At 45.5% G+C, this 14,041-nt stretch overlaps 1 protein-coding gene across 1 annotated transcript in view; it reads right to left on the reverse strand.

The window, feature by feature from the left end:
* The window catches only part of R3HDML (R3H domain containing like), a 64,250-nt gene that overhangs the window by 12,235 nt on the left and 37,974 nt on the right, over positions 1-14,041 (reverse strand). Inside the window, exon 3 of the mRNA XM_086929039.1 lies at positions 13,733-13,865. Coding sequence (XP_086785165.1) covers positions 13,733-13,865 — 133 coding nt within the window. The remainder of the gene's footprint in view (positions 1-13,732; positions 13,866-14,041) is intronic.

Below are 14,041 nucleotides of genomic sequence, written 5' to 3' on the forward strand. Positions count from 1 at the left end.
TGTTTCTCGCAGATTCCTCTTCACTGAGACATATGGGAGAAGCTTCAGATGCATGCTTTCAAGAATAGGTGTTCTGTGCGAGAGCCTCTGGCACTGAATATAAACTATGAGGCTGCAGCATGTACAGCAAGAATCCAGGTCACAAAAAGGATGCAGGACAACGGATAACCTCGCGCTGAATAACAGGTGTTTATTGTTACCAAATTAACGGAACACATTTTATCGACCTCAGAAGGATGAAGGGCTGAGCGGACCCGCCAGGATTCGAAACCCGGACCATGGGATCGAACACAGGGGGTGCTAGTCCACTGAGACACCAGACCCACATTTTAGTTCACTATTGGCATTTCTGGGGAAGGCAGGTATGTTTTTTTTAAACTATTACCTTCATTGCAGCGAAGGATATATCTTGATGCGAAAACGCTATGAGTGCTTATTTTGTAAAAATATTGAGCGCAGCCCAAAACACCGTGCAGAAGCCCGTGGCCAGCTGTTTAAATGTCCACCCGCCGAAAAGTAAAGATGCTTTTTCAGTGCCTCTTTACTCCACTATCATCACTCCCTCCCCTTTTAACTCACTCTTCCCAGTACCTACAGTCTCCCTTTTGATGTATTTCCGCATATATCTCCCACCCCATCCCCATCATTCTCCTTTTGTACGTTTTCCTCCCTGCTTGCTCGCCATAAATGTGAGATGAGGAAAAAGAAGTGCCGGTCCACCAAATGAGGGTGGCCCCCCATCAACAACCACCACAATTAAGCACTGACCACATGTCAAAAGCAATACAATTAAAAAATGAAGAGGCCATCATATTTTACATGGTATGTGTTGCATGATTTACAGCACCAAATATTTTTCAAGGCTCGGCTCGTGCGCATGATTTTAGAGCCAGGCCATTGGCTCGGCTTTCTTGATTTTTTTGGGGCTCTGGGCTCGGCTTTCTTGATTTTTTTGGGGCTCGCCCACCTCGTGTGAAAGTAAAGCGGTGTGTAGAGCTCACAGGGCGGGAGTAAAGTACCACAGAAGATGCGATGGGGTGAATACTGCCTCGGAGCAGGAGCCTCTGCCCACGGGCCGGCAGAGGAGACGCAGACGAGGAATTAAAGTTACAGCATAGTATTAGAGTGTGCCTTCACACTTAAAAACAAAAATATGACATTTGGAAAGTAAAAATGCAAATAGCACGTTCGAAAGAAAGATCTGTACTCGAGAAACTACTCACACGTGGTGCAGGCAGCTTGAGACCTCGGGGAAGGCACCAGTGCAAGTTCGGAAGTGTGGGATCCCCCAAGTGCTCACATTAAGCGCCACGAAACAACCCTGGGCAGAACTAGGCGCTATCAACTCCATACCCATGTGCACCATATACCCGTAAAGAACATTACCTGGCTCCAGCACGCACGTCACCGAGCAGCCCGACGAGGAGTAGGAGCAAGTCCTGGCTTTGGCGTCCCGCTCAGGCGCCTCGAAGTCCGGGTTGGCGCACCAGCTCCGCTCCACAGTCGGCGGGAGCAGCGGCTGGCTCGGTCTCCATTGCGGCTGGGGACCGACTCAGCCAAGCAGTTCCAACCTCAACCCCCCGGGAGTCCTCTTCAACAGGGTCGCAGTAATGTAATTTAAAAAATCGACTTCAAGTCTTTCTGGTCTGTTTTTGCTCAGCCGGCAAAGATGAAAGTAGATATGCATGCAACATCTAACTTTCTGATAGCATGTCGCACGAAAAAGCCCATGGAAACTAAAATGGTAGCCAGTCAGACTGGACCAGTCTTTCCTTCGCCCTGTGGGGCTCGTGGAGTGCGGGCTGACGCCGGGCAGGCAGGGAAGAACTTTACCCCAGGTTCAGCAAAGTAGCACTTTCTTCCACGGTTTCCTGGACCTCACAGCGCCTGCCAGCACCGGCTGCCTTTATTTTGCAACCTCTTCCTGGACAGGGGCCGCTGGGAGTTGTAGTCTTGTTGCTTGTTCCTTCCTTTCTTGGCACTATACCGTGCGCGGGACATATGTAGATGAAACGGGAACCCAATCCCATAGCATGGTTGACTATGATACTTTTAGTTTAGCGTTAAGTATTATAATCCTTAACGAGTTGTATGTCTGCACCCTGGCACGCAGCAGTCTGGCCTGCCACGCTGGGTAGCGCCTGCAGCTCGCTTTCAGCGTGTTCAGCTGGGAGGGAAGGCAGGCAGAGGGCCGGGGGCCAGAGTGGTAGAGGGGGTGCCATAGATACGGCAGGCTTTTTTTTTTGGTGCTCTTATCTGGCACGAGGGCAGACTTTGTCGCGCAATCATTTTGATAGTCATAATGCCTTGCACGCAGCCTTGAAAACAACGACCATAACGGAAGGAAACTCTGTCCAAGCCGGCACTGCGTCTCTGGCTTCACCTTTCTGCCAGCAGGACTTGCGCAACGTAAAATACACAGCGTAGGTGTTTCAAGAGAGAGAGGGAGGGCGAGGACAGGGGACTGAATGGACGGGGTGGGATGGGAGTGCGTGTAGGGATTCGGGGGCGTGCTCTCCCCTTCCCATTGGCTGGAAGGTAAAATTCCAGCCAATGGGAAGAGGAGAGGGCGTGACTTAAAAAAAGACATGGAAACGCCCCCGAATCGCATCAAGGCGGGCCCTGAACTCAGTGACGCTCCTCTCCTCCAATGGCTGGCCAGCATTTACGAGGCCAGCCAATGGAGAAGAGGGGCGTTTTCAGGCCCCCATACTACAAACAAAAGATTTCGGCTCCGCCCACCCACTGCTTACGCAGTGGGACGGTAGCCGAAACCTAAAAAGGAAACTATTGATAAAGGGAGAAAGCACGAACATAAAAAATCTGCAAAGCAAGATAAAGTATCATGAGGGGTAGATTGGTGGAAAAGATAGCATTCTGAGGACTGAAGTCTTGGTATTCTGAAATCCCGGGATTCAGCAGCCCAGGCATTTAGTTGTGTCAGCTAAGGGCTCCTAAGAAAAACTTTAGACAGCTGAGTGGTGAGCTACCTGACCACTATCGGGGCTGACCTTTGCCCCGGATACTTGTGCATCACCCTCTGGCTGGGTGCGGCCAGAGGCTATAAGTAAAAGGATCAAAACAATGTTATCTTCGTGCACACCTGACTTAAACGATAGGTTGAAACCAATTCTTGGTGGCGCTATCCTTGTCGCACTGTGTCTGGCAGTGCTTTTAGATTGATTGATGCACAATGTGGTCAACAAACCATGAAGAATGCGCTCCTTTTATATGAAACAGAAGAGTTTCTTCACTCACTCATTCATATGTTATTTGTGGTATCTTTCCATTCCATGAAATCATGAAACTATAGCCAATATATTCGTTAGTTGCACATATTCTTTTATTAATTTATTTCTTCTTGTTGAAAGTTCAATAGTATTGCCAAAAATTCATTGCATTCATGAATATTCAGAAGTTTATGTTATGCCCATTGCATTTCGGGTTAACGAGGACTAACCCTTCATCAGGGGCCTGTCAAAAATAATAAGAAAACATACAGGACCTTAGCATCCAGTCGAGAACGAAGTACATACATATTACATGATAAATCAAACAACAACAAACAGAGGTGTTTCTACGTGGTGGTATGTTCATATGTACGGGGACGTTTTGTGAAGCAGGAAAGGCTAGTTATACACTCAGTACTAAAATAGCATCTTATTCGGGTCAGCCAGTGGATAAGAAATAGCTGTATAACATCAAAATAACATGAAGTTAAAGACGAGTCATGAGTGCTGCGACGCAGCGTGACAAACGAGTATTGTTAACTATCTGATTTACGGGGCAAAATGAAATGAACATTGAGGGAGTTTAGGAACCAAATACGCGAGCAGAGAAACAAATACGCGAGCAGGGAAACTAACTTGGCAAGAGAGGCTGCACAAACCGCTTGACTGCACATGTTGATCCTTGGACTAGCAAAGAGAAGACTGTGTTTGTGGTGCCTGGATTGAGGACAAGTAGCTCCCAAGCTCCAGACAGATGAGGTGGTCTGCAAGAGTGAGCTGACTGACTTCCTTTTAGAACCCCAGCGCCTCAAAAACTGAAGAAGCCCATTCTGGCAAGTCAGTAGCCACAATCACTTAATCACCACTGACCACTGACACACAGTCAGGGAGACAAAGTCTCAACACTCAAAAGTTTCGCCTGAGTCTACTGTACCTGGGAGAGTCATCATAGTGCAGTTTTGTTGCATAAGGCATACACTAGCCTTCACCAAAGAGAACCACTGTTTCACCGTGCCCGGAGAGCAGTAGTCCAGAGGCAATTGGGCTTTTGCTAGACCAAAGGGACTTCGAGGAACTTCACTTTGGATGCATAATTTGGACGATTAGACAGACTTTTATTACTTGTCCCTTATTCCATAGAAAGCTGAAAATAGCAATGACTCCAGAGAGGGCTGCTTTTCCTTGGTTCATGGGAAATGTATGCTCTAGGGCAGAGCTGCCCACAATGGCGACTCACAAAATTTCACACATTATCTGTGTCTTTTCATTTCCAAATCAAGTCTCCACCCTTGAAGGTAAGGCAGCACAAAGTGTTCCTTTTGAAACTGAGGTCTATGTCTGTGCAGTTTCTCCAAAGGATCCCTTTTTCATTCTTTTTTTGGTTCTCTCCATGGCTTGCTAGAGGTAGAGATTAGCTGTATGTTTTTTTCATGCAGGACCCACCGATCATATTTTGGGGGGTAAATAAGCAGTTTTTGTTATTGATTCCTTTTGACACTGAATTTCCCTTTGCTTTGCATAGAACTCTGATGGTAATATATTGTTTGTTAACTGATTTTTAGCAGAGAGAAGGCAGGGATACACACAGACGTCCAAGCAGAAACATTTGCAAACTGCACACCTGATCTGGCAGTTTTGTCACAGCCGGATTGGCTTCAGTGATGCAGGGCCAAATTGTTATGGCCAATAAAAAACCTTATAGAAACATACACACGGTGGGAAAACTGAAGCAAAGGTGGTGCTGTTCAATCTAAATACTGTGCATCTGCGCCCCAGAAGGTAAACCTCTTCTAAAACCAAGCCAAAGTTCATAGAGGCAATAAAAAACAGTCACGTGGAAGAAATATGAAAATTTGGAACAGTAATTCTACTTTTCTTCCAGACTGTGTGCCAGTAAAATGCTCCATCATATGGCGGCTAATGCTGGATAAGTCTGCCCGAGGAAGCAGTACACTGCCAATGAATTCAGCAGTAAGCAAACCGTATTACTACCAGGAATGCAAACCTTGCATTTGTGTCTAGCTCGTCCTAACTCAAACCAGACATTTTGATGAAAAAGGCCTCCACCCTTCAGTGCAGCAATAGCTGTTAAACAGATACCACCTGCGCCTCTGAACAGAAGACACATTTCACAGTCATGCACAGTAGCGTTTTCTTTGCACTAACATTCCCAAACTTCTGGCAGGCACTGAATTCCCACTGCTGCATCCTCCCCAAAGCCACTCCCTGATGTCAACATTTATTTTTGAAAGCAGGCCCGTCTCTTTATGTTAAGAATCTGCCAACACTTTCTTCCAGAAAAATGTTTCTTATAGATAGCTGTGGCGGATGGCAAGCCACTCTTTGTCGCTTAAGTCAGAGATCTATGCTAAATGTTCCTTGCAGTTTCTGGGTACAGCCAATGGCCGCATTTCATTATGTGGGACACACTAATATAATTGAGCCTTATAGCCCGCCGTAGAGGGCTACACCGGCTATTAAAGGCCCTCTCCAGCGTTAAAGGCCCCGAGCCGAAGGCGAGGGCCTTTAACAAGGGAGAGGGGCTTTAATAGCGGTATAGCCCATCTACGAAGGGCTATAAGGCTATTAGAACATTCTGCCACTAGAGGACAGAATGTTCTAACAAAAAAACAAAGCCTTTTGGGAGCGCGAGGGGATTGGAATCCCCTCAGGTTCCCTGAAGCCTTTGTTCACAGCCGGAGCTGTGAACAAAGAAACATTGGAATGTTGGAGCTCCAGGCTTATACCAGCCATTATAAGCCCAGAGCACTCCATTGTTTTCAATGGAGCTCCCAACATTCCAATGTTCTAATATATTTTAATGCCCATGGTAGAAAAGAAATTTAGGGCCAGATGTGCAAAGCATTTTTGCAGTTACAAACACTACAATTTATAGTTTGTGAAGGCAAAAATGCTTTTTCTACCATTCCCATTTTGAAAGGTTTAAACTTTTACGGACTACTAAAATGTATTGCGATCCTATACCTATTTAGTATTATGAAAGGGGGGGTGTAAGGGGTTCCTTCTAAATGCCAATTTGCATATTGATGTGTCAATGTTTAGCGACCATAATGAAACCTTCCTGACTCCTGAGCTGGCATGGTAACCAATTTAAGAAAGGGAAGGGAGCCCCTTCGCTTTGGGAAAGTGTGTTCAAATGTAGACAGTGGCCCAATGGACCACTGCCAACTCTCAAACAAACTATGAAAAAGTCAACATTTTTTTGTAATCGCAGCACTATTTCCTTTAAGGAACACATGGTGCGTTTTTTGAAAAAAAGGTTTACTTTATTTACAGGCAATCACAGACATGGTGGTCTTAGTTTGACACCATCTGTGTGATGGGTATAAATCTGAGTGAGTCGCAATTTGTGGCCTACCTTATTAATATTCATGAGGTAGGTCTGATTACTATCCACTCTAAATCGAAATTATAGAAAGTGAACTATTAATACATTAGTCGGTTTGTAGTATTCTATAGTGGTTACAAAAGTGCTGGTTGGTACCACTTTCCTTCTACCAACATTTAGGACATCTGGCCCCTTAATGTATGAACATATCGTGTGCAGTCGCGGTGGGGGAAGGGGTGCGGGTAGTTGACGTATGACGACAAAGGAAACTTTAAAAAAAAGAAAACCATGATTTTCTTTTTTTATTTAAGTTTCCCTGATCGTCATATGTCGACTATCCCGCCGCCCCGCCCTACCACTCTTACCTACACGGGCCGCTCCTGATGTGGTTAATTTAATGAATGTCATTGCAAAATTGTATAGAATGTGCACTAAGTATTATTGAAGAAGAATTGTGCGCTTTGCTTCTTCTATTTCTTGTGGCACAATAGCCAAATGTGCTCTAGAACTGCAGCTAACTGCAGCCTTCTGAAGCAGACAGCACACATGTGCTATTCACATAAGGATGTTTGTCACAGGGGCAGGGCTTTAAGTGGGCGGGTCCTGCCGGTGATAAGCTCCGTATGTTCTAAAAAGCAGGTGCTGAGACGGGTCCCTATCGAGCTCTTCATTTTTACCCTCGCCACCAGGGTGGAAAAAAATCTTCTCTTTGCAGCAGTACCACCCTTTCCATATTTTATACAACAAAGCTATCAATCAATCAATCAATCAATCATATCATTCATAAAGCGCACTACATACCTGCAAGGGTTTCAAGGCGCTGAGGGGTAGGGAGGAAGGGGGTGCTTTTGCTACTGGTCGAACAGCCAGGTTTTGAGTTGTCTCCTGAAGATTAGAAGGTCTTCGGTTTGTCGTAGGATGAGAGGGAGGGTGTTCCAGGTCTTGGCGGCGTGGTGGGAGAAGGATTTGCCTCCGGCTGTGGTTCTGAGGATGCGTGGGATGGTAGTCAGGGAGAGGTCTGCGGAGCAGAGATTCCTGTTGAGTACGTAGAAGGAGAGTCGACTGTTGAGATAGGCTGGGCGGGTCTTGTGGAGTGCCTTGTGTGCGTGGATCCGGAGCTTGAAGGAGATTCTTCTGTCGACAGGGAGCCAGAGCAGGTTCTTCAGGTGGGGGTGATGTGGTCGAGGCGTGGGACATCGAGGATCAGGCGTGCAGAGGCACTCTGGATTCTTTGCAGTCTGTTGATGAGCTTTTGTTGGGGTTCCGGCATTGAGGGCGTTTCCATAGTCGAGTCTGCTGCTGACTAGGACCTTGGTGACTGTTTTCCTTGTGTCTGTCGGGATCCATCTGCAGATTTTGCGGAGCATACGGAGAGTGTTGAAGCAGGAGGAGGAGACAGCGTTGACTTGTTTGGTCATGGTGAGTTTTGAGTCGAGGATGACTCCCAGGTTGTGTGCGTGGTTGGTGGGTGCGGGGGGGGTCCCAGAGATGCGGGCCACCAGGAAACGTCCCAGGCTGAGGAATTGGGCCCGAGTATGAGGATCTCTGTCTTGTTTGTGTTGGATTTGGCATTGAGGGGGTCCTTGGTGAGGGAGAGGGTCAGTTGCATGTCGTCGGCGTAGGAGATTATCAGCCAGATTCATCAATCTCCCGTTTTGCGAGGCCCTAATAGCGAATTATAGCGATTCGCTATTAAGGACTCGCAAAACGGGATTCATGTAGGATTAGCAAAATTTATTGCGATTCCTTCTGATTCCTTATTTGCGATTAGCAAATTGCTAATCGCAAATAAGGAAAAACTTCCCATTCATTCCTATGGGCCAAAAGGCCCATAGGAATGAATGGGGAGTATTCCTTATTTGCGATTAGCAATTTGCTAATCGCAAATAAGATTGCCATTTGAAGGGTGCCAGGGGTGTCCAAAGGACACCCTGTAGCACCCCGCAAATGCACATTTGAACAGGTGTTGCGCACACACATGTCCAGAGGACATGTGTGTGTGTAACATGCAAAAGTAAAAAATGCACTAAAGTGCTTTTTACTCGTTTTTCGCAATTTACCACGAAGTCAGATTTCGTGGTAAATTGCGACCAAATATTGAGAATTCGCAATTTCAAATAGGGTGATGAATTGGATTTAAGGAATCTCTATTAGAGATTCCTTAAATCCAATTCCTCGCAAATATGCGATTTCGCAAATAGCGATTTTTGCATTTGGGATGATGAATCCCAAATGCAAAAATCGCACTCACAAATGGCCAGATTCTCAGAATCTGGCCATTTGCGAGCGCAATTCAGGTTGATGAATATGGCTGTATGTTGAGGACGTGATGTCGGGCGATGCGTGCGAGAGGCGCCATGTAGACGTTGAACAGCGTCGGGCTGAGGGAGGATCCCTGCGGGACACTGCAGATGATCTTGGATGCTTGGGATTGGAACGGGGGGAGGCGGACTCTCTAGGTTCTACTGGAGAGGAAGGAGGAGGTCCAGTCCAGGGTCTTGTCTTGGATCCCTGCGTCATGGAGTCGGTGCGTAGTGTGCAATGGCAGACGGTATCGAAGGCGGCGGAGAGGTCCAGGAGGATGAGGGCCACCGTCTCGCCGTTGTCCAGTAGTATCCTGATGTCGGGGTCGGTGCTGTGGTTGCTGCGGAACCCTGAATGGGAGGTGTCCAGGATGCTGTTGTCTTTGAGTTAGTGGGTGAGTTGGATGTTGACTATCTTCTCGATGACCTTAGCTGGGAACAGAAGCAGGGAGATGGGCCGGAGGTTTTTCAGTTCGCTTGGTCTGCCTTGGGTTTCTTCAGTAGGACGTTGATCTCGGCGTGTTTCCAGCTTTCACGGAAGGTCGCGATTTTGAAGGAGAGGTTGATGATGTTGCGTATGTGGGGTGCAATGGAGCTGCCGGCTTTGTTGAAGATGTGGTGTGGGAAAGTGTCAGACGGCGAGCTGGAGTGGATTGTGCCCATGGTCTTGATTGTGTCTTCTATGCTCACGTTGGCCCAGGTTGTCAGGGGGTCGTCGTCGGTGGGGTGAGGTTGTTCCGGCGTGTTGGGGCCTGTTAGGGACATCCAGGGGTTGAAGCTATTGTGGATGTCGGCGATCTTGCGGTAGAAGAAGGAGGCGAGGGAGTCGCACAGGGCTTGGGACGGTGGGATGTCGTTGGAGCTGGGGTTGGAGAGTTCCTTCACGACGTTTAAGAGCTCCTTGCTGTTGTGTGCGTTATTGTTGAGGCGGTCTATGAAGGAGGTTCTCTTGGTGGTTGCGGATGGCATCTTTGTGGGCTGTGCGGTGACTTCTCGCTGAGCCATATGTTCTCCAACTTCCGACAGGTGCGCTTTGACGCTAGGAGTTCTGGGGTGAACCAGTTGGCTCTCTTTCTTGCTGGTGTCTTTGAGGGTTGTTTTTTTCAGCACGGCTATGCCATAGTTGTTGGTTATCTATCTTATGCAACTAACAACCATTGACAAAGCCAATAGTCTTGGCTTGTTCTAGGTGTAATGTTATTTGTTGTGTTATATATGTGGCGGCAATGACAGAAGCAGCCAAATACCAGTTGGTGGCACACTAAGCTAAGCACAGATTTTTAGTTTACATGTTTTTGAGCCACGCTCTTAATTACATTGGCCATGCCCCTTCGAGAGACCCTCCAGTTTATTCATCCCGTTTAAACTCTGCACAGAGGGATCTTGTAGCTGATTTGTTCCCTCCTAGAAATGGTGACCAATCATGTACCCACACCAAAGGAGGCAACAATCAACTATATAGGCAGATTATTGGAAAGGTGGTTGAATTAATGTTTTTTGTTTGCTATATTGCACAACCGCAGCTTTAAACATTATCGGATCCTCATTGGTGGAGAAGATTGTTGAATAGGTGCTCTTAGACCAATCACGTTCAGAAGAGAGAGAGAAGGTCAAGATTTAAAGGCTGCAGGTATTGAGCCAACTTCCTTTGGTGTGGTGAGATGATGGGATCAGGTATCATAGAAATGTGAACAAATCACAAGGACAATGTATTTTAAACAGACAAAGAGGAAGGACTAGGCCACTGAAATTGAGGGTATGTATGCACTAGTCCTGGTGCCATGAGGATTATGCCTTTTCCCTCGTCGAAGTCATCACCGCTTGCTGTTATTCTGGTGACCTCGGGTGGAATTTGTCCAAAAACAACACTTACAGGAAACTCAGGAGCAACTATTAAAAACAGATGTTTCTACTATTACTATCTAGAAGCCAGGAACAGTCTGAACGTTTGTTGTTATTGCATTGACAATGAGGAGCTCCCAGTATTCACTTGAACTTTTCCCATCATGCAACTGGACAAATTACATGTGCTTTGCCGGTTGCTTCTTATTTTATGTTTATTCTCTCTTATATTATGCTTCCAAACTCATAATCATGATAGCAGTAAGAACAGCGTTATTATAATATGAATATCAAGTGAATCAGTAACAGCCACAAAATTAAACTTGTTAGAGTACTATTACTACTAGTATATCTCTTCAACCGCTTCTTCTCCCTAATATTATTTTTATTATTAGCAACGTCATTAATATTGCTATTATTATGATTATTATTATTATTATTACATTATCATCTATAATAGTACTATTGCGACTACTAATATTAATAATAATAACGACAATAATAATAATAGTAATAACAATAATATAGACTAATAATAATAATATTTTATTATTATTATTATTGTTGTTGTTTTTGTTATTGGTGTTATTAATATCATATTAACAATAAACCATTGTACATTTGTGTAGCACTTGTGTCCGAAGTGTTTTACTTCTATATATCTATGTGTGTGTGCGGGTGCATCAGTGTGTGTGTGTGCACATGCTTGTGTGTACATAGAGTGAAGACAAGGGCAGTCCATGAAGCCAGTTAAGGCTGGGTTAACCATGGAGAATTCCCCAAGCTCACACAATGATGCACCTTCCAACCATTTGTAACAGCTTAGCGGGAACACTCTTCCCTGCTGGTCCACACAGAGCGGCCTGGGATCCTCCCCTTGCTCTACATAAGAAGGAAGCCCAATAAGCCAAAGAAAAATGTAAACAAACGTGTTCCTATTTTCTTTGGCTGATTAGACTTCCCTTCAGCACATGCAAGGGAGGAGCCTGAACGGCCGTCTGCTCCTAGCGAAGAGGCAGAGGGAGGGTCACAAGAGGATGGAGCCATTGTTTTACCCAAATATTCAGGTAAGAGGCTTCCGGCACTCTATGACCAATCAGTGAGGATTGGTTTAATATGCTGTGTGACTCAGGAAACTTACCCCCAGGCGTGGCTCGTGCAGGTAAGAGCGGTGGGGCCGGGTGAGGGGTATTTTGCCAGACGACGACGGGGGGAATTATTTATTTATTTAATTTTCCCGTGTGGTCATCTGTCGAATCCACCCCAACCCGGTCCCACCACTCTTACCTGCACTGGCCGTGGCTGCATACCCTGTTCCTATCAGAGTATACCAAGAAGTCAGAAGGAAACAACTTTGTTGAAAGCAGTGTTTGATGGATTGAAAGGAAAGGATGATGAGTTACCAGGTGTTGGCAGGCATGAGAAAGGGCAGGATGCAGATGGAACAGGATAAAGGGATTACACAGTGCCTTCATTCAGGTTTGAGCCAAGATGGGCATAAAGGAACAGATGATAAGGCACCGTCTTTGGTGGCAGTGAAGGAGATTGAGAGGTTATTTTTTACCCGGCAGCAGATGGAAGTAGAGGCACTGTAGATGTATTTGTTTTTCTCCTAGTTTTTGAGGCTAAGAGGTGCAGTGATGCTGGAAATAAATAGTGTTTGTATGTATGCCCATTTCTTTGAAACATTGGCTGAAGTGCATGCAAGAAATAAGTATGTAGAAGACACAAAAGTTAAGTAAAAACGAAATATGAATCCACTGGATGGGCAGAGGTGTTAAGAGTTGGGACTAGCTAGTGTCTCATTTGGGACCAATGAAATGGCCACGGCCTCACTTAAAGGTTTCAACAAATCCCTTGGACAGAACAATTGAGAGGAAAGCACAGATATGGAATCAAAGACTAGAACGGAAAGGGGCAGTGCTGTTGGAACCAAGGATTCCTGGGTATGGTACATAGACAGAAGGATACTTGCTAGGAAATGTCAGTCCACTTGGAAGGCAGAGACAGTATGGGGAGGACCTTCGGAGAGCGCCATTTTCCAACAGGTTTTGAAGGACAAATCTGCTGAGATGTGTAGGTTGCGTTCCTTGAATACATATGGGCTATTTTTCTTGGCTGCCTAAATAACTAGCCAGGCCTATACATGGCTAACAAAACACACAATTATTGGGCGAGGTTGTTGGAGTTTTCCACTCTGTGGGGTTTAATGCTCTAGGCATGTTAGAATTCAAGTCCCGGTATAAACTCGACCCCAAGAGCCAGGTAAAAATGTGATCAGGAAGACCTCCATGATGTCCCTTTCCAACCCTACAAAAATGCAATGGAAGCAGATGTCTCTTTGTGCCCTGACTTCTAAGTCTGTGACAGTTTGATAAGATGCCACACTTCTTGTCCCAAGTTGTGAGTGCTGTGTAGCATGGATTCTAAACTAGCCACTGCTTTTTCCCTGCTTCTCAAGTTGGGCCTGGCAGTTCGCAATATCTGCAATGGTGGAGCATATATCATTGAATGTGTCTCCCAGTTTGGACTTTAGGTTAGAAACTGCTGAGATTACCAGTGCATTTTCTCTCAGTATGCAACAATAAAGTGGTCCCTGTGGGGGAAGTGTTTCCCTGGACTTCCACGACAATAGTGTTATACCAGAGATAGATGAGTAAGTTTCAGTTATTTGTTTAGTGCATGTATTTATACATATCTCATTTAAGAATATGTAAATCAATATGAACAGTATAATGTAATACTTGTACAAGGTGCTCCTAAAAGGTGACAGTACTGTGAATGTGACACATGCTTTCCACTCTCTTGTACAGGGCCAAAGTCTGATGATGAAAAGTAAATCCTGATATCTAATAACTGAGTGCTGGCGCTAACCGCCTGCAATCACCTACACAAATTAAGCACTGCATTTCGGTGGATGCAGCTACAAGCGCAACTCCTGCCTTTTTCTGCTTCTGTGAGATTATATAAAATTGGTTATGAGGCAGATAATTTTCCAGTTACAATACCTGGGTGTAGTGGGTACAAACAGAACCACTGCATTTGCTCGGACAGCTGGGATTACATTCTCGTGGATAAGGAAAGGAGTATTGTTGCCTCTCTTCATACCAAGCTTTAACCAAATCTATAATTGATCGATACCTGAAAATGATAAAACAAGAATCAATTGCACAGTTGATAATATCACATGACTATTATTAAACACATGAAATGTACAAAACAAATGATATCAAACCATGGTAGTTAGCGGGCTCTTGGAGTCACATTACTGAATACTCTGGAAGTGATCCTTGGGCCTGGTTTAGAGTTCCGCGGAC

The sequence above is a fragment of the Lissotriton vulgaris genome, chromosome 7 (genome assembly GCF_964263255.1).
Source record: "Lissotriton vulgaris chromosome 7, aLisVul1.2, whole genome shotgun sequence".
NCBI lineage: Eukaryota > Metazoa > Chordata > Amphibia > Caudata > Salamandridae > Lissotriton > Lissotriton vulgaris.